The sequence below is a fragment of the Spodoptera frugiperda genome, chromosome 29, assembly GCF_023101765.2.
Source record: "Spodoptera frugiperda isolate SF20-4 chromosome 29, AGI-APGP_CSIRO_Sfru_2.0, whole genome shotgun sequence".
Taxonomy (NCBI): domain Eukaryota; kingdom Metazoa; phylum Arthropoda; class Insecta; order Lepidoptera; family Noctuidae; genus Spodoptera; species Spodoptera frugiperda.
The window spans coordinates 3,428,830-3,450,682 of NC_064240.1; the positions used below are offsets into that span (position 1 = coordinate 3,428,830).

General features: G+C 36.3%; 1 protein-coding gene across 2 annotated transcripts in view; it reads right to left on the minus strand.

Annotated features, from left to right (window-relative positions):
* LOC118268143 (mannosyl-oligosaccharide alpha-1,2-mannosidase IA-like) overlaps window positions 1-21,853 on the minus strand; it is a 57,215-nt gene that overhangs the window by 9,603 nt on the left and 25,759 nt on the right. The window contains exons 1-5 of one of the 2 annotated variants that reach the window (XM_050706718.1): window positions 9,869-10,321; window positions 8,684-8,902; window positions 7,526-7,705; window positions 3,875-3,977; window positions 3,294-3,401 (exon numbers count right to left, since the gene is read on the minus strand). In XM_050706718.1, the coding sequence (XP_050562675.1) occupies window positions 3,294-3,401; window positions 3,875-3,977; window positions 7,526-7,705; window positions 8,684-8,902; window positions 9,869-10,087 (829 nt within the window). In that variant the 5' untranslated portion in view covers window positions 10,088-10,321. Of the gene's footprint in view, window positions 1-3,293; window positions 3,402-3,874; window positions 3,978-7,525; window positions 7,706-8,683; window positions 8,903-9,868; window positions 10,322-21,853 lie in introns of those variants that run through there. The other variant, XM_035582445.2, reaches the window with a different exon arrangement.

The following is a 21,853-nucleotide window of genomic DNA, read 5'->3' on the forward strand; positions in this document are numbered from 1 at the left end:
TAAATTGTAAGACGTAGCCACTGATAGCGTCCATCGATAAGTAATATTAATGAGGAGGATACACAAGGATTAACATATGATTAGTTATTATACTGATAATTTTGATATCGAAACAACAATTTTGTCTTATTAAAATTTTCGTGTCACATACTAAATTAATTATTATGTTATCGGCTTACTTACGTAACTGTTTGACGAGGAACTCGACTAGTTTCAAGCCATGCATGCAGTAACAGCGCGACAATCGCCGCGTCGTGTGTCGCGGAATACTGCTTATGAATATGGGCCTCTAGCATGGCTTGAAACTAGTAGAGTTCCTCGTCAAACAGTTACGTGATTAAGCCGATAACATAATTTATGACTTTTTCCTACATGGAAATCAACGCCAAATCACTATTTCAGCAATGAAACGTCCAGCCTATGAGACTTCGACTTACAAGAAAACGTTGAAAACATAAAGATTTCGTCCTCAACTTTAGTGGTAACGCAAATATCTTTAAAGGCGACAGCCCAAGTTAGGAAATAATACGCAAAGTTCCGCGTTCATTGCGGCATTTGAGTTTGTGACGTCATCAGTGTTAGAGCAAGGAAGTGGTAAGCACTCAAACTACTGCAATAGACGTACTAAGCATATTAAAGTTATATCTTTTTCTTATTCTGTTATATAAAACTTTTCCGTTACTGACTGCAGCAATCGGAGACATTTTATGATTACTTAAACTATTCCTTAGTAACGATTTTGTATTGAAAACAAATGCTAAGGCCAATTTCAATAACCAATCTTAATCTTAACATTTTGGATTGGGATCAGTTATTGAAATCGGCAGTAAATGACTCTGAGTACGGCAACGGGTGACTGAGTTACCGATACTATTGGTCTTAGGAAGCTGAAACATAACATGCTATTCCTTGGGGAGTGTTTGGTTTTAACTCCCGTGGATGTCAAAAGTATCTATAAGTATTAAGACAAATTTTCGGTATCTACTTTGACTGCCTCAGTCTATTAAATGTTCAATTGTTCCAGCTGAAGTCAGCTTAGTAAGGAAGCTCGGAGTGGCTGATTTCGATATTTTTAATGGGTTTAATCCTTCTCTAGTTATAAAATATCCGGCTAACCGTAGATGTCGCATAACCATTCCGTTCCGTGCTAAAGTTTATGAGAATTCGTACTAAAACGCGGTTATCATCACTAAACCGACTTCTTATAAGTATAACTACTTGATAAAAGTCTTCAAACAAACAGTTATCTAAAAGTTCAGTTCTAAAGAAAAAAAAGAGAGAAAAGAAATACCTATTCAGTTGTTTATGTGAATTCGAGTACTGTTATGATAACGACAATATTTATAACTTAACTTTTAGACGTAAATATCCTACTACGAGTATTATTACAAATGCGAAATTTTGTACGTCTTTTGTTACTATGTTTGTTTGTTACTCTTTCACGTCAAAACGGCCGAAGAGGTCGAGATGAAAACAGGGGTAGATTATGGTCTGGAATAACACATCGATAGACCACTGTTATCCCACGGGGATGTGGGCAAAGCCGCTGGCAGAAACATTACTAGTAATAATTTACAATCTTACATAATTTTACTAACAAGCCGAAGTAATTTTCCAAGGTTCTAAAAAATAAGGATAGGCAAGTGCGGGATGTATTAGAAAAGTCTGTTTTATTTTAATTTACAAAATAAATATTTATCTTGGGGCGGGACCTTTCAACGAATATTATCAAAAAAACCGAGTAGGTATTGGCATTGACTATTAACGATTATGTTGTTTAGTAAGCTGACCTTATTCTTGGGATTTCCACATTTTTAGTAGAGTATCGTATCATACGCAAGTAGATACGGAGGTAACCTTTGTTGATAAGATTTTCAAGTTGTTTTGTCATATTGGCCACGTTGGTGGGCAATTACGACATTTGTGACACAGATTAAAATGATTGCCATATTTTTATATTTTACTAGCTGACCCGGCAAAATTCGTACTGCTTCAAACATTTTTTTCTCACCTTTCAAACCTACCCTGGACTTCTACAAATAATTCAACACCAAAATTTACCAAATCAGTCCAATCGTTCTCGAGTTTTGGCGAGACTAATTAACAGCAATTGATTTTTATATACATATAAAGATAAAGATAGAAGATAGATATATTTTTTTATGAAAATGCATTGCCATTAATTTTATTTAATTTTTTTACTACAAAACTCCTGTGATGTTTCACCCGCTGCTTCGGTTTCTATTGACTATCCAATACAAAAATAATTATAAAATTCGAACGAAACTCTTTAGCTTTATATGAAAATAATAATTATATTTTTTATTGGTGTATATTCCAATCGATAGTGTTGTTAGTCATTGATTGTGTATTAAATAAACAACTAAAGATTAACAATCTACATCGGATATATTTTTTTTTTTTTTTTTTTTTTTTTTTTATGGGACATGCCGGTAATCGAGCAGACGTATTACCTGATGGTAAGCAATCGCCGCCGCCCATGGACACTTGAAACACCAGAGGCTTTACAAGTGCGTTACCGGCTTTTTGGGAGTTAGGAATTTAAGGGTTGTTGTTCGGGAATGGGGATGGGGAAGATTGGGAAGGGGGGAATTGGGCCTCCGGTAACCTCACTCACACAACGAAACACAACGCAAGCGTTGTTTCACGTCGGTTTTCTGTGAGGCCGTGGTATTACTCCGGTCGAGCCGGCCCATTCGTGCCGAAACATGGCTCTCCCACACTTACTCCTCACAATAAATACATTATAATATTATAATCCGATTTCAGTATCACGTGTAGGCAAGAAACAATAAACTACTTATCAGTAAAATGTTTTACATGTAATAACATTTAGCATTACATACATTCGTAAATACTATCATTTAAATACCTATTTGTTTTGTTTTCCTGGTATGGGTTTCTTTTAATTTTGAGTCGGGTCAGAGGGGTAACCGGGTTTGGCTGTATGTCAACATACTAATAATACAATAATTGCTTTTATTAATTATCGCATGCTGATAATACATCTTCAAGCGGAATGACAACTAAAAATGTATTGTATTATCAGTGTAGCATGGATTTTTTTCTATGTTATATACGTGAATATTTTGTATAGACTACCTTCTGTCCTCAAAAACCCACTATCCACTAATTGTTAGACCCATTATCAGATGCATTAGTATACACCTAGATTTGTCTGATGTGACTCGCCATAGTAAATGTTTGTATGAATAGTATGTACCTAGATTTTTCAGATTTTTTGTATATATGTTATGTTTGTATGTACTTACTTTGTCCCCATTGTCCAGTGCGCGGGTTGATGAAGTTGGGGTACAAGTCGCCGGGTTTGTCGATCTGATCCAAAACCTCACGGATGCGGCTCACTTTCTGCCTGTAAACTGTAAAAGACATTCGTTATGGACCGTCTAAATAAAATTGTAGCTTTTTAATGGAGCATTTTAGTTCACATTTACATATGTAGAAAAAGAGTTCTAGAGAATGATAGTAATTAAACATATTTTTAGGTGTCCTAACTTCTAAGATGTTTTCTGTTATGTGTATTAGTGTGTAAGTTTTCTTTTGTCCAACTCTAACTTATAAGAAATCTCCATACGTTTCAAACCCAAAACTATTCACAGAAGAAACGAAAACGTAACGGTCAAAACTCCGTACAGAATTTAGTAGCAAACTAAAAGAGATTCAAACATGTAGTTTAAATACAAGTTCCGAAGTCCTGACGCTGCTCCGAGTCCTCCATCTTTCAAATAACAAAAAGAAAGTAAAGTGCGAGCCGTGTCGCGCCGGCTCGGACGTTTCAAGAGGACGTGATGAATCGTTGTTAATAATATTGGATTATGACAAATGTGCTTACTATCACGGCCCGTGACGTCACTGAGGTACGTGAACTCGAGGTGAAGCGTTCCCAGCTCAGATAGGATGCTGTTCGGACCCGCCCAGTGGTATTGACGGCTTGCCTGCAAAATATACACAATATAGTGATAGCAAGGATAAAGTGGTACCTTCTAACCTTAAATATAAATGGTTTTGTATTCTCATCATCAAGTAAAGACTAAAATATTGATTACTTCCTCTAGTAAATAGATATGTAAAAGTTTATAGGTAGTTGAGATTCAATTTAGGCTGATATATGAATTAAATTCAGGATGTCAGAATTTACTATGGCGACGCATATACTACCTATTAAAATAAATCCTATTCATTGCTGGTTAAGGCAATTTGATATGGTAACAGCAACTCATTCACGCGTAACTAAAATTTGCTGATAAACACACTAGGCGAGAATGATTGAGCAATGCGTTATCAAGTTAAGGAAAACTTAGTTAAAAAACATTAATAAATGGACCGTTGGATATAGAAATACAGTAGAAAGAGTGTGAAATAAGAAGATTTGGGTGTGGAACAGCTTTAGTAGGCTGTTTCTAGTGCAACGTCACGCCTTTTATTCCCGAGAGGGTAGGCAGAGGTGCACATTATACACACGTAATGCCGCTATATGTGCACCCACTTTTCACTATTTGTGTCATAAGACCCATGTAATAGGGCCTATCAATTTGAAATCTTCTAATTTTCCGTGTATAAGGTAAAATATGTATGTTAAATAAAATAAAAATAGTATAACTATGATTGAGTAGCAATATTAGGTAAAGTACACGGCTGTTTTAATATCACATGAGCACGATAGAAAATATCGCGTGTCGAAATACTATCGCATTTACCTTTGTGTCGAATCCACTTCTAATAAAAATCTACATTGATTTTAAATTCACTTGATTAGGTATGTCGCCATACAGAACATAGTTACTAACATTTAACAGTATAATATTAAAATATGTAATTATGCACGAAATTCCTTATAAAATAAAATTTCCATTTGCACGTTTGTGCTAAACTCGAAAACTACTGAACAAAATTTCATGCAGTTTTCCCCAATTGTGAATGAGGAATATTTTACTGTATATTCATAAAGGTTTAATTATTGCGCGTAAACCTGTGTGTAGGGACCTAGTAATTAGATGTCCAATAAACCGTTAACAAAATTATCTTAACACAGCTGATAAGCGGAACTCCAGCCATATATCAGGATATTGCATTTATTGTAACCTTCCTGTTTTAACGCCATCATATTACGGAGGAAATTGGATCTTTGATTAATAAACAGTTCCGTGGCCTGATAATTTACTAACGTAACGTACGTGCAGCCTGCAGGCGGGGTTGATTTAGGAAAATAAATTTTATTACATACTATGTTAAGGTTTATTATAGTGTGCATGGTATTCTAGTAACTGATGTCTGAGTTGATACTAGAAAAATATAGATAAGTAGATACACATATCACCTTTAAATTCGAAAGATGGAAGTGAATTCAATCGCGATTCGCCATGTCAATTGTTGCGAGAATAATCTCAACCAATGTCGGGCGAGAATACGATTGAACTCACTTCGAAAGTTATAAAATAACCTAGCAGTTTAAGAAAGACTATTTGCTGAAATTAATAGTTTTATTTAATTTGTATGATTGATATAAGTATAAAATCAAAATTAGTATAAAGTGAGATGTGCCTAGTATTAAGACTCTTTATCATAAAATATATTATTCAGTATTTATTCAGCTGAAGAAAAACTGAAGATCCGTCGGTAAAAAACCTAATTTTAATTGTTCTATTAAATACTAGTATTAAATATTATCTGTAATAAGTAACCAAACTTTGTTTTTCCTGCACTGGGCGATATGGTCGCCAAGCGACAAAGCCCTTTAAATAAATAAAAAAAATAAAAATATTATCTGCCTTCATTTATCATGGCTTACAAATTGGAAAGTTGTACGACGGTGAGACGTCCTTACGATAATTATGTCATATTATTCTACTCGTATAAACTATACCAGCTTTATACCGCTATTTATGATTCATTAACACAATTAATCAAACGTATCTAATTAGCATTGCAAGGATATTTAATAGCTGCAATCATATATTATATGTGCGTGACTCGAGTAAGCGATTATAGAATATATGGACGATAAATTTAAGAGTCGCGGATCAAGATCCTTATACAGCCTGTTTTATTTATCGACGGCCAATTTTTTTCTGAGAGTTAGGTATCATTCAAACATTCCATTTCTAGATAGAAAAAAACTTTTATAAAAAAAAATACAGATTCACTGAAGATTTTTTTTTAATGTTGCTCCACACTAGTATAGTATAGTTCTCCTGTGTAGTGGGTGCGTTTACAAACATACAAGTTCACATACACATGACACCCAGATCCGAAACAACAATTTGTGGATCACACAAAGAGTTGCTGTGCGGGAATCGAACCCGTTACACGTTGCGCGGCAGCCGGTTACCCAGCCACCGCGCCAATCGCGCAAAATCGGTTAAAAAGAACACTAAAATGGTCAAAATAACTTTTATTTTAGAGGTCGGTGTTAAATAAGAAACAAACAATAATGAGAAACATTGACTTTGGAATGTAACAATGATATTTAACTCTCAGACAATATTTGGCTGGTGATAAAAGAATCTGGGTGTATAGGTTTAGATGTTTGCGGTGGTCCAGATGTTAATGACGTGTGGTACTATTATAGTTTTAATATAAGTCAGATTTTATAATAACACGTGTGTGTGTGTTGCTCATTGGCCAATTAAAGTTGTAAGATTCTTACTATATGGCGATGGTATAGCGGCCAGATTGGCGATATATTAAAGTAGGGCCAAATTAAAAGTACATTTAACCGAGGAGCATGCATGAAAAGACTGATATGCCTGTTGATGAAGCGAAAGAGTGAATAGGAATCGTAGCAATTGGTGTTCCATTGTCTCTGCCTACCCTGGGAGACAGGCGTGAAGTTATGTATGGTATGTCGTAACTTATGAAGGGAACTTCATCTTAACATCAGTATAGCATAGTTTCGCTTTATGAAAGTAAAGTAAAATAATCTAAATTATATTGAGAGCTACTAAGAACAAGAAAGATAGAGTAAACACTTATGGTATCAAAATCGTTCACATTATCAGTTCAACTGCCTATCAAGTACAAATACGATAAATACGATATGAAATATTATAGTAGATAATAAATATAATACAATACATCTATGAAAGAAATCTAAGTTACTTTTTTGTGTCAATAGATTGAAGGAGACAATGATTTTAATTTAGTTAGAAAAATTTTGATGTATCGTTTGCAGTAGTAAATTATGATGCCACGTCACACCCGAAGGGATAGGCAGAGGTGCACTTTAGGGCATGTTGCGATACAATGTACACCCAGTGCACAATTTCAGACTCCGTGCTGCTTCTGAGAAATTTTCGAAAAACAGAAAAAATACCCAGTAATACTTTGCCCAGCCCGGGAATTAACCCGAAACCCTTTGTCCGGCAGTCGCATTTGCGACCACTCGACCAACGAGGCATTCGTAAATCAATCATATAAGGGATAAAATAACAAATTAGCTAAGCGTATGAGCAGACATCTGCAAGGCGGCGATTTAATGGCATACCTTGGTGGACGGGTTGATGAGAGCATATGGCAACCCGGTAGGTGTGTCGAATGCTGGCAGCAAGGCGTCGGCCACTTCCGCCGCCTTGTCTCGGAACATCGTGTCGCCGGTCAGCGCGTAACATGACAGGAGACCCCCGACAAACCGGATCGTCGTCTCGAACACAGATAAGTCGGAATCCTGAAAAAAAAAACACGATAAATTGCCTGAACACCCCATGGGGATCGTTAAACACAATTAAGGAGATTCAAGGAAAACGTTCACTCGGTGATGCGGAAGCGTTTAAGCTAAAACTAACATTGAACAGCAAACCTAAACTTCGTGTGATTGCAGTTACGACAGACGTCAAAACAAAAGATTTAAAATTTTATGAACAATATGATATTCCGGGTTTTTACAAATCCATTGTCTAGATATTCTCAGCACCAGACACTGGTGTCTGGATAACAAATTGTTGTGCTATTGTCAAACTTATTGTTTATTATTTACAATTCGAGTTACAATGAGACATATCCTTGTTTGGAACTATGTATGGATATTGATTGCTTACATAATAATTATTATGATGATGTCAACATACTACATAATTCTGCAAAACAAGTCCCATTTAAGAGAAGCGTCGAATCATCTGTTTCTATAAAGACGCGGTTTATATATCAATGGTTTCGAGAGTGCAAACAAATCAATTAGATATTTCCTCATTGACACGAATACCTAAATACTTGTTGTGCCCTACTTGTAGATGAAATGTGGCAATCTGGCTCCCTTGGCCTTTGTTATCGCCGACATACGCAAGTCTTAGTTTAGACTAACGTATGAACGGGCCATTATTAGACGCGTTATTCATCGCTTTGACCAGTTTAGCAATTGGATTGATATCGATGTACTCTTGATTGAAGTGAGCCAGTTAATTAATGAAAAAGATAAAAGCTTTAGTTATTTATGTCATTTCACTTCCATTAACTAGAATATTAAGGGAAATGTGAAACTGTTTAGCACCTAGACTTATAATGAATGTTTGACATCTTTCTTAATATAAAACTGGTAAAATAACTGTGAGGCAATAAAGCATGAAATTGACGTTTCCTAACTCCGTAGAAGATTGTAGTTTAACATTTTTCCTAAATATTTGCAAATAACAGGCTTTGTTCGACTTACGATTTCATTAATATGCAAATGTTCAGCGACCCAGTCTCGGCCCTCTCGGAATTCGTCGTTGAGTCCCATGAGGTAGAGGGTGTCGAGACCGTCAACGATGGTAGCGCCTAGTTCGCCCGCTCCGAAGACGCTGGACAAGTGAGCTCGCTTCGACATCGGCTTCAGCTCATTCTTGCCCCAAGCATACAGCTTGTAGTTGTTCCACGCGTGCAGCATCATCTGTGAAAAACATGAACGTGTTAATTATGTTCTTAAAACGTAAACAGAAGACGTACAGGTACCTACGTAGATACGCCTTATGGATCTTGAGAAATAAAAAAGTATTAGATGCTTTGGATCTATTGAGTGGTCATTACGCGTTGAACATCACATTACATAGCGTAAATACGATAAAACCTAATTATTATGTTATCGCCTTACTTACGTAATTGTTAGTCGAGGAACTCGACTAGTTTCAAGCTATGCGAGGCTCATATTATGAAACTAGTCGAGTAGTTCGCCAAACAGTTACGTACGTAAGCCGATAACATATTAAAGTATGTCTCACGAAAGATATAATAAAACGGTAAGACCTGTTGATATTTAAATATTTCCCAAAGCAACTTTATCCGAACTTTAAATTAAAACGTCAACAGGAAACGGTTACAAGAGGGAAATTCAAAAATGTTTTCCAGATCATGTGAACTAATATTTTTTCATAAAGCAGCGACCACATTTCGCATTTCAAAGACGGGCCGTGAACGAGGTCTTTTCAAAAAGAGTGCTCGCAAAGCTTTCATTCTGAACAAGTTTTAATCTCGACCGCTCCGTGCGGAGACGGGACACTAATGAAAGGATATCGGACTTTCGTCGGGGCCATTAATTATTATTAGGTACCGGGAAACTTTCAGTCCCCAGTGACTTGGAAAAACTGAGCGACTTAACCAATTACACTTTAAATAGAGCTTAGCGAGATGAAAAACAGATCGAAATTGTTGAACGTCGCGTAATGACGCGATCTCAACTGTGGAACTTGAATAATCAAGTAGTCCTCTACCGTTAGAATGTTAATATATACTTAGAATGTATCGACATAATAATACTGAATGATGAAACGGAATGTGTATCGATAAGAATACTTGAAAAGATATGAGGAACATTTGTAATATGAAAATGTAAAAAAGAAACAATGGAAGTAAATCACACCTGTTTAACAAATTGCTGCTTTCCATTTGTCATGGTCTGGTTTTCAGTCGGTTCAGGGTTGGCGTAGATTTCATTATGAACATCACGGTACACGCGCAAATGTCGCATAGGTATTATACTACGGGACGGTCCAGAATTTAAATCCGAAATGTTGATCAACAGTATCATAGTTCCAGTAAACAGGATCCCGAGGAGCCCTAAGCGCAAATAAGTACGCATTTTGAATTTATTACTTGTTTCTTCAAACACTTGTTCTAATAAGAAGACGTCCACAGATTGTTGATTTAATTATTTGTCGTATTTTTTTTATTATCACTTTATAACGGCTGCGTCAGGTCGCGAACCCGTTACGTGTGAGTGTGATCCGCGGAATGATGATTGTTAACAAATATCTAGTAGTAAAATGGCGGGATCGTAGACATGCGCGCGAGTCGACGCCGCCTGACTTATTGATTACGAATTGACAATGCGCGCACAGCCCGCAATCACATTGTTGATATTTAGAGATCTCTCAGATATCGGTGACTCCATTGATGATACGTATTTGATATCGGTGAGTCCACAGCGATCATACGTATTTGTTATCGTAATACATTCCATTGCGTTATATTTTTCAGTAGGTAAGTTATTAATGATGTAACATGAATATTGGTTTAAAGTTTTATTAGATTACAATCAATTATTTCGTATATCCCGGATATCTGACAAAGTAAGGTTTCGATTACGAAATACACAAACGGATTCCGGAATACAAGAATTATCATTTCATTTTAAATTTTCTTATCATACTTCTGAAAACCTAGTTACTTTTAGGACGATAAAACTTTTAAACTTAAATACTCAGATTCAGAAATATGTAATTTCACAGTTTGCTAGTAATTATATACCCACAGTAATAAGGAACGATCCTATCGCCAAATACCACAATTCAAGACTACTACAAAGAATTCGGAATATTGATACAGTCCAATGGAATATTAAATTGAGGATCATCTTTAAGTGGAGCGGGGCATAAATAATTTAGAATTCTGATTACAAGGCGCACTGCTAAGGGCGGCCAAGTAAAGAGAGATATTAATGATCTCGAATACATTTTGTGTCAGCGCTATAAGAAATGGTGACAGAAGATATACCCAGATTACATTATCTAAGATCGCTGTTATATCTCACTTTATCTTAATTACGACTGCAAGTAATGTTTCAATTAGTTCAATAAGAGAATAATATAGGTCTGAAACCTGGCATTCCCTTATCAGACAAATAGTGAAAACCAAATAAAAGTGGATTTTCCTACATTATGAACATAATACAATACATACAACCTCAAAATTATCAGAGTTTCAATAACTAAACACACACAAAAACAACATTCGGAAAAAACCTAACATTGGATTAAAAACAGGAAACTTCAATCTTATTTTGACATAAATAATTACGTATAATTTTTCCAATAGATTCCAATCTGTACCTGCATTATTTTTGAGTTGATGTAATTATTCCAATTTGACTGAGTTATGCATAAGTATGTACAACATTACCATTATCAGCCTATAGCTATCCCTCGGCTTCATCTCGTCACCTCACACGGATAAAGAATGAGCATTAATCACCACGATAGCTCAAAGCAGATTGGCGATCTCGAACTTATTATTTGAAATCCAGAAATACCTAAGTCCAGATGTTGATAAGTACTAGAGTAGCAGTAGTAGATTAAATAGAAGTGTTGGGGAGAGAAGGGTTGGTTTCGCGGGTCATATGTGCGGACGGCACCGCAGCGGGAAGTAATCTCGGCGGGCGGTAATTAAGGGCGGCGGGCGCGGCCTCGGTGCACTGCGGGCTGGCGGGCTGGCGTAAATCCGAGCTCCTTCAGATTTACTGTTATAGCCCGCGCAGACACCATAAGACCTCTTCCTCCGCACACGTCTTCACACTGACTTATTGCCCGTGCGGCTCTCCCAACTATCACTTTAACTGCCGCCCGGGACGCCACTAAACCTTTATCCTCGGAAATCCACTAGTTTATTTGTCAATACTTTGTACCTTTAGTGTTTTATATCAAGGATCTGTCTGTTATTGGCACGACACTTCGCACTTATGAACACATCGATTGTGTGAATGAGGTCGAATGGTTTAATATTGTCAATAAAGGTGACCTGGGTCTGTTACATCTACATTATCGCAAAACCGTTCTTCTAACAAAATGTAGACATTTATTGCTGTTGAGAACTTATTTACATGCTGTCCGACAAGAGGCCCTTTCACAACTTATCAAAGAGATTGTAGTTGTCGCTCTTTATACTGAATTGCTGATTTGGTACTTTGACCTTTATTTTGGATTCATGTTTCCATCTCAACTTAAGGTTAAAGTCGTATTAAATAACTTAGTAACATTTTGCTGTCGTTAACTGTAGAAACAATGTCAGTATATTGTAAAAAATATTATTCTTATTGTCATTATAACACTTGTGTACATTTTCGCAGGTGTTATTAACATTAAATAAAACAACATAAAATGTAGCTGATAATTTGTTTTTTACTATTTGCACCTGTTCACACTTATACGATAGGTAACTAGTATGAGATAAGAGTAACGTAAAGTAATCAATTAGATAAATTTATCAAAACGAACTTCAATCTAACATTACGGATGTAGATAATTACGAAGTCAGAAAATGTGTGATAGTCAACTTGGCGAAGACAAGAGCAGGAACACAAAAAACACAAACAAAAAACGAGGAAAGAATTAAAAAAGAAAGTTATCTCGATTTCCAGTGGAATGGAACAACATTATCAGAATTTGCCGTAAAAACAAACGATTTCATGATAAAAGGAATGTTGTTTCGCTAACTTCTGCGGTGTCCTTTTCCCAGCCTGAAGATTTAGATTTCTCTTTGATTCATTTACTTCGATATGATAATAAATAAACACCATTATCACGGTATAAATAAACACTAAAATAACTACGAGATGTGTGTTGACGCAGTTTTTTTCACCTATTACAAACTAATAGATTAAGTACAAAAACGCATTTACAATAACCATCTGTCATCATCGCCATCTATCTCGGAACTCGACGCCCCCATTTATTTACAAAACATATTTGGTCCGTGTTCACAGCGAGCTTTAAAAATCACTCAGAGATGACGTATCAAATTCGATCCGCTTTTTGGTAAAATAAGCGGAGAACGCGTGTTTAACAACAAGCCGACCCTCGCCACTGTTCGAGGTGTCAAATTGTCGGCCTGTCATTGATCGATTGTCTTGTACCAAAACACGTTTGTCTATTTCGCTTTCAGGCACCAACAAACACGTACATGTCTCCGTTTGGAGACAAGTGACGTTGACAAGACCACCGTGACCCAACAAACCGTTAAATTAAAAACGCATTCGCAAGTTTAATTTATCGATTGATTAAAATCGTCTGTTGTCTCGTATACCTACAGCCGGCTTTGCTAATTTTCGTATGCTTATCGTTTTTAATCAGTATTTTAATTCTATTGCCTATATATTTTGATGGAAATTTTACAATGATTTCTATCTATCTAGATAACACAGATACAAGTACAACTTACATAGATAAAATTAAAAGTACACAATAGTCATCATAGATCATCTACATGAAGTGATATTTTCAATATGAAATATGTAAATGCATTATTAAGGTAAAGTTCTGAGTCATCCATCGGGTTCCACGGGCTGGGTGGCTACCCAGAAAGATGGATTGAACGTTCTCCGTCACGATAATGTGCTGAATGACGTAACTGAAGGACGGGGCCACTGTTTGAGTTTTTCTCTAATGGAAAATCTGCATAATGGCTCGCTCCCCGTGATTCGATTTGCACGGAACACGTTATCGCGGAGGCGCGCGCGCTGTCACCCGCGCCCTCTAATGGACCACTGCTATTTACTCGCCGACGGAAGACGACAGTTTTTGTAGATCTCCTTTAGCAAAGTGAACTTGTAAGTGGGCCGCCTTTGTAGCTTAACTGCCTTTCATGAGGATAAAACGAGCGATCGACGGCGCCTGTCTCACCGACAAACATGGGATCCCTTGTAAGCGATATCCAATAATGCCGGCCTCTAGCTCTCATGTTTTATATGTCCATTATAAGGACAGAAAAACGAAAAGATTTGCAAACGTCTCTTTGACCCGCGATGTGACAGCGGTTAAATAAATCATCAGCCAGACAGAAATATTAAAAAATATGACGAAGCAGCAGCAATTAATTACCGTAAGCGAAAGCTGGCGCCGCGTAAAGAATTCCTGAAAATGTTGGGATCATGTAGCTACTGGGTTTGTAATTTTATATTATTTGTGAAACAATACAATTCATTTTTTTATTTAGAGCCGCAGGGAAGCAGGGAAGGGTCGGAATCGGAAAATATTTTTGATAGGGGTTAGGTGGGCCCCACATTTATCATTATCACGTCGTCGACGTGGCAGGTCACCGCACCTTTGCTGGGCCTACTAAATCAAAAAAGTTGCAAGTCGGATTCATATTTTATCCAGCTGTTCGTAGCATACGTATATAGCCACTTCCATCAAGTAATGATATATTATTTATTCGAGGTTCTTCACGTAATCCAACGTTACATGTTGGCTAATCATATTTTAACCACTACTTATGGAGAGGTTATAACATAAATAGACTATGGTTAAGTGTTTACTAAATACTTAATTGTAGAGTACCTACCTACAAGTTTTGAAAGTCACAACTAATGAAGTAACTATGTACCTTGTCGGTTTATCTTTGAGAGCTAAACGAACTGAAAATCTTGTATTTCCGACATAAAATATGTACCCCAATAGAAGGAAAATAAGGGAACAATAATACAAAAAACATGTTTCGGGCGTGTAGAAAAAGAAAATGTAACTGGAGGGCATTTATATACGTGAGTAGTTAACGTGTGAGCCGACAGGTGCGGGACGAAATATTCTCACACGGCTCTCAGTTCATCCGATACACTTCTGAAGAAAAAGGCAACGCAAAAATATAAGACAAAAACTACCAGACGCCTGGAATCCTCTTAAACGATAAATAGTTTAGATGACGTCACGTCGTTTATCAACTGCTACTGAAGTCGAATCAGGATCGTTTCAATAAAATATATTCACTAGATACTGGAAGTTTTACTATGAATTCACGATAAATAATGGATGTTACATACGAGTGACATCCTAATAATATTATTGATATAAGCATTATTGGATAGAAGGTGATAATAGTGTCTGAAAAGTTAATTTATTTGGACTGTAAAGGTGTCGTGAAAGGTCTCCTTTCTAAATTGGGAACAACAAAAAGCCGACATGTGCTTTTATTGGGTTAGTAGTAATCAAATATCGACCGGCGAGACCTGATACGCACGGGCCGCACTGGTGTATATTGTGTACAGTGTGTTCATTTGAATTTATAAATGGTTGCATGTAAGCGCGGCCAATGAAACGCCCATTCGCAGGGTTGCAGTAACGGTACCGCTCTATTTGTTCAGGACAGCGTAGACGGAAGTTCGTGTAGGCGCGGATCGCAAACACCGGCGCGTTTCCGCTTTTGCGGTGTACTGGTTCAATAAAGTAATACTCGCTTATACTTCAATGCAGAATGCAATACATACTTGTATTCCGTACATCGCCCTCCATTCCGTCAAAAGACTCGTCATCGTGTGTGACTGTTAAAACTCAAATACCGTTTAAGATATGGAACGGGTTTGGTTTCATTTGTCCGCATCGACTAAAATACTGTGATAAAACACATTTTCGACATATTATTACAATATCATTCCAACGAATGGCTCTATTTTCGAGATGACGACTTTTCTATGATGTTAGGGCAAGTTACGAGTCTTCTATTGGGTGCGAACGAATGGGTCGAAGGCGTACATTTCCTGAACTGTAATACAGCAACACCTGTTCAGCACGTAAATTACAGGAAATCTTAACCTAGGCTTTATTGCTGATCAATGGAGTGGAGGAATACAAGCAATAAAACTAGCGATATATCGAACAAATCTAAATGCCGTATGGAAATGTTTCCGTCACTTTGAAACCTGTTATTAAATAAAACCGCATAAATTATACAATAAAATTCATACCATCTTTAACGTTGATCTCATTCGCGTGTTCACATACATAATTATTTTTACTAGTGGTCACCTAGTGGTCGAAATTCGACCATATACGATTTAATTTACAATACCACTTAACATACGTTCAAGGATAATTTTTATTTATCGAATTGCTATTCGTTTTGTAAAATTCAAATTAATATATTCCGGCGCATCATGAATAACCAAACCTCCTTCAATGAGAAACCTCTTTTCATATGAGACGTGAAAATATCATCGCAATGTCTATCGATTTTGACGTTTTGTCAAATACGATCAGATACTATGCATGTGTGTGTAATGTTTTATTTATTGATTTAATGTACTTTATAAGCATTATTTTTGAAAAATATTAGCGTTCTCCACTTCTCCTACACATAAACTATAAGTGTACCAAATTTTATGCTCCTACGTCCGCGCAATTTTCGTAAAAAGCGGTCCAAAGTTTTTGCATCACGTATTAATATATAGATATTCCAAAACTTACTATACAATTGCAAGGGGCATATTTTAAGAACCTCATTTTAAAAAAATAGGATTATAATGTTATGTTTGTCTATTCTAATATTACAATTTTCCATTAATACTTTCGAGTGTTATTATATTGTGTACGAGGTCACGTGTAGCTGGATAGTAAGTCTCCAGTTTATGATTTAGTAGGCGAAGCGCGGGTGCGGCAAACGCCATCACTTTTATCTACTCGTCTGTCATAACAATTAATAATGTCTGCACTGATATACCAAGGCCATTTGTAGAAGTGTCGGATCTATTACAATTTACCATTAGTTACAGTTATACATTTGATATCAAATGAATACTAAAAGGTCTGAAAAATATTTTACCTACGTCTGAAATTTTGATTCTTCTTTTATACTATGGAAAAATCCGTCTATTTCTTGTCATTAAAGAAAATACAGATTAGATGAGAAGAAAGCTAGAGTGGCTGATGTAAAAGGATGTCGGTTTATAATCTGTCAAATGTTGGAGCGCTCCAAATCCCGCTTATTTAATTTCTATCTCAATTTATCCATACACAAATAAGATTATCCAGCCGTGTCTGTTTATTGATTTTTCCAACAATTTTCCTTCACGTCATTTATTTTGAACAAAGAAACAACTTAGAAGGAACGGAAAAATATTTCACGATATTTTTTCTGGGAATTCGTGTGCCTATTCTAGTAATCTGTTTGTTAGACAGGTCAAAAACACGCATGTGTAATAAATTATCAATAATGGATTGTTGGTACAGCATTTAAAAACAATTAAGGTATCGCAGAGCGCTTAAATCCAAAAATACTTCGTCAAAGTATTGCAATGTTGAAACTGTTGAAAGCTTCATTCATAGTTCATAACATGTACAATGTAAACAGAGTTGAGTGCATGGTTCAAAATTATTTTTAGTCGGATGATATGCCAGCAGGCGTGCTTAAGAAGTAAACCTTCTAAATTCCCCATGATGAAATATCCGGGCAGCGCACAGGTTGAAATAGGAAAGCTAATCTGTGGAGTAGTTGCCGTCGAAGTGGAGGCGAGTTTATCTTTTGTGTAAACTTTCATTCGACGCCGCTAAGCCGCCCAGTTGAAGCCTGTAAGGTGACTGCGCGCTTCCAGAGAATGCGCTTTAAGAAAACTTTATACCACATTTCCTTTTTTCAAAACTGGGAAGACGAATAAGAACTTAAACCACTAAGAATTGACTTCAAATAAGTACTTAAGTACTTGGTGTGTTTAATATTTCCACTTTAGAAATGAACATTTCGATTCGCGTCGGTTAGTTTACAACACGTTTTGCAGAAACGTTATTGCAGTTTCATGATTAGGAAAGGCAGATACAAAGCAATGCAGGGACGAAGTTATAATTTACGCTTTCAATGAAAATGTTTACGACAACGTTTTTATTGCGGCGTACGTTAATATACAGCGGGAACACACTCTGCGGGTAATCTCCGAATTTACGAGTGCTGACAGCGGTGCCCGTGCGGTATGCCGTTGTGCACAGAATATTTGCATAGCCACAAACACGCTCTCACAACTTTAATCACGGCCAAGTCAAAAATGTAATGAGTTATTTGTATTGTTATGTAGACGGCGTACTAATTAAGGCAGCCTTCGGCAAGGTACACACAATTGTGCACCGCCGCTGTGCGCTGAATGTGAAGTTTAAGAAAATTGCAATGTTAATTGAAGTTTGTTTTGATTAAGAAAACGTGTTTTATGTTCTCTAATTCACATGTTCGAAACAATAGGAATAGGAAACTATCGTTTATTTATTCTATCAAAAATAAAATAACAAGACTTCGTAAAACGTTAAACTACTTATATGAGATGAGATAATGAAAATTAATATTAGATGTCAAATTATTTTTATATTCTCTTTCATTGTCAGACAGACGACTCATTGGCTTTCGTCAATGATTGTTTTAAATATTGTCCGTCTTGGACTAGATCTGCAGTGAGTCTTAGATCTCATGGTCCGCAACTGCAATAACAATACGGTAGTAGTCAAGCGGAAGACTTTAATTATGACAGTATCATAATAACGAGACCGAATTCGTATTTTATAAACACGCAATTATATCCGTGCGAAATTAAACAAACAGAGACAAATGTCTTACAAAAGATGATTCACTTCAGATCGATCGATTCGATCATACAGCTCGAGTCGGAAATTTCGCGAATCACATTTGAAATGTTAGAGCATAACGCTTTAACACGGAACCACTGCCATTGAAGGAAAGATAAAGTACCAATGTCCTGATACGTATCAGTTTGGAAGAAGCGAAAATCACGGATAGACTGAAACAGTAGATATTGGCAAAGTTTCGAGGACTCCGAGCATGGTTCGGCTTTCACGATCACTACTCTATATCAACAGTTTTATCTTCCTATTTTATTGTTATTGCCGTTTTACTGCAATTGGTAAGTGAAGCAAGTACGTTGACCGGTAAATAAGAGCCTTGGTTTAATACAACTTTACTTATGGTACTCTGTCACGCGCCGGCGTCACTCATCGCTCCAAGCTGCCCGTGAAACAAATATTACATTAAAATATTTACAACATTGTTACTTTCTAGAAAGGCAAATGAAACTGGCGATAATTCCTTTTCTTATCGGTGCCTAATGGCATTCGTTTTATGTAGTAGGTAAAGTAGTTAAATTGATTAAACAGTTATATTAACGAAAAGGAAATATATTGGCTATGAAAATTACATTTTGTATTTTAATTAAATGAAGTGAGATATTCGTACAGTATTGCGATTAGGACTTAAAGTGTGAACCTATAATAAATATTTTAATACTGTAAGGCTTGTTGCTACACATGTTATAGCTGAACATTTGGAAGTCTAAATAAAAGCCGTAACGAAACGTAGTAAATCTTGGGTATTGCAGTTACAAAGCGAACGTATAAAAGGGTATTATTACGTAGTACGTGGCCGAGTTTAGCCGAATGGCAGTTACAGTGGACGATAGAGAAAACTCGATTTATCCTAGTGGACAGTCTCTAACGAGCAGTCCCCTGTGGTACGCCAGCCGCAATACCCAGCCGACATGGAAAAGGCGGGATAGTCGACAGTGTACTCACAAAATCTTCACTTTTTGTTCAACCACCGTGTCTGATAACAATAAAATCCTAACTCACTTTCTTTACATCACACAACCTTGGTAACACATTAATGATAAAATGTAAAAACGCGGAATTATTTTGTCGATACACAGTTTAAACAGACATGTACCTAGAATAGAATCGTCATAATTATCTGTGGTGTCGATGGCTGTTCGGGGCTCAGAGACGAATTTTAGGAAAAGCATTTCTTTTGTAAATTCTCATTTCCTTTGACTTACACACTAGCCAGATAATCTCATGTTATCGGTTAAAAACAAGTTAAACTTAGTCGAGTATTTTTCCAAATGACGAGCAAGACAAGTTGTTATTTTAATCCAGAAACCTACTTTTAGCATTCATCGTTTGTTGAACTCTGAATCCTCATTAAAAGAGATAAAGTAACCAAATTATAGGATGCAATAAGCAATACCATTTTTCCAGCACAACAGTAATTTAGTTTCATTGGATCATGGTCATTAAATATAGCCTTCTAAATGCGAATTCTAAAACTGTCACACGAATACAATTTTCTGGTAATGACAGCGCAATTAAACTTATCCGCCAGCATCTCTATGTACGGCGTATATTCGCATTTTTGCAAAAGTATTTTTGTCCATTGTGTTGTGGGTTAATTCACGGCTGTAATTCTAGTTATATATTACACTATTGCATGTATTCGCAATCCCCATTAGTCACTGTCAGTATCTCCTTCCAAACACTTTGTTTCGTCCGACTTGGGGTTTTCATACAAGTATTTGCCACTTATTTAATGGCAAAATAATGCTTTGTTTTTGTATACAGAGTAAGGATTTCAATGTGATAATACAAAACATATATTACTGGTATCTAATCTTGCGTAAAACATTAGTCTACGTAGAATATTATTAATCCAGTAGTTTAGGAATAAGACATTAATTTTACACCATGTATCAACCACCTAAAGGTTAATGATCCCTGTATTCAAATAAAAGAAACAATATCATTGACAGCTATACTAATGTGTCAATGAACTAATGTTACCAATAAAGGATGTTCTATTTCTATTTCGTTTGAAATTTTCCATATTTAATACCCCCCTATCGGCACAAATACTAAATTAACAATAGGAAAATCTAATAAGTATGTAGACATTTACAAAAACGTGTAAATTAAGTAATCATTAGATATTTAGAGCCTAACACACGTGTAAATATAACCTCATTTATAAGAAACCCTCGCAAAACGTTAACGTTCGATTAATTAATCATCTGATTAATTAGGTACCTGGAGAAATGCGAACTCATCTTGTCTCTATAAATAAATTATTACCTACATAATGGACTTTGACTCCTCACTTACTAAGTGACAGAGGTAAAGTACTTTATCTACACCCAATTACTTAGATACTATATATCTTATTTATCAACGAATAATTTTGCGATTGTAAAGTTAATCCCAAAAACGTTTTCAAATCACGTGTGAAGCAATCGATATTGTATCGAGATAAGTCGGTGATGCATGAAAGAAACTGCGCACAGTTGGACTAGCACGTCTCTCCTTAATATTCCCCGTGATGGCGGCCTGCGGTGCAAACTACCACCCACCACCACCCGTGCTCTGAATCGAGCAACTTTAAAGAAATCTCTTTATTCGAATACTAAGCGACGCGGCCACAAAGTTTCTAAACGTTCACCAATGCGCCATCTGAGAATATTTCAATTCAACATTGTGCACTAACTGTACCTAAACATAACAATACACATTAATTATTAAGAACAATTACGTGTTCATAGCAATTTGCATGATTTAACATTTGTATTTAAGAAGACAGAGGCGATAATGTATACACAGGAGACTCGTGGATTACAAAAACATTAAACAATACATTATAGCGTATAATGCGAAACAATACACATTGCAAACGTAAATAGTGAATGTAAACAGAAAGCAGTCAGGAGGGGCTGCGGCATGCGGGCAAGATAAAACTCTCCTGTTTGTTCACTTTCGGCGGTGGATAGGGAAGTATCATCTTGTCGAGACAAATAAAATAGTAAATACAATCATCAAATGTTAGCTGCGGACTACCTAGCGGGTTTACCGGGGCTCCGGCTCGAAAAGCAGGAGTAGGAACGGGGTGGATTTTAGTCAGTAGGAGTCTGACATTCACTCTCGCCTCGCCCAAGGCGGGAAAAGCCATTGGATGATTTTTCCTCTTAAAAAAAACCATCAAATATTATTTCGATAAAACTATTTAAACTAAAATGTAAAGAACTAAAATAACATAATAAGAAAGAAACACC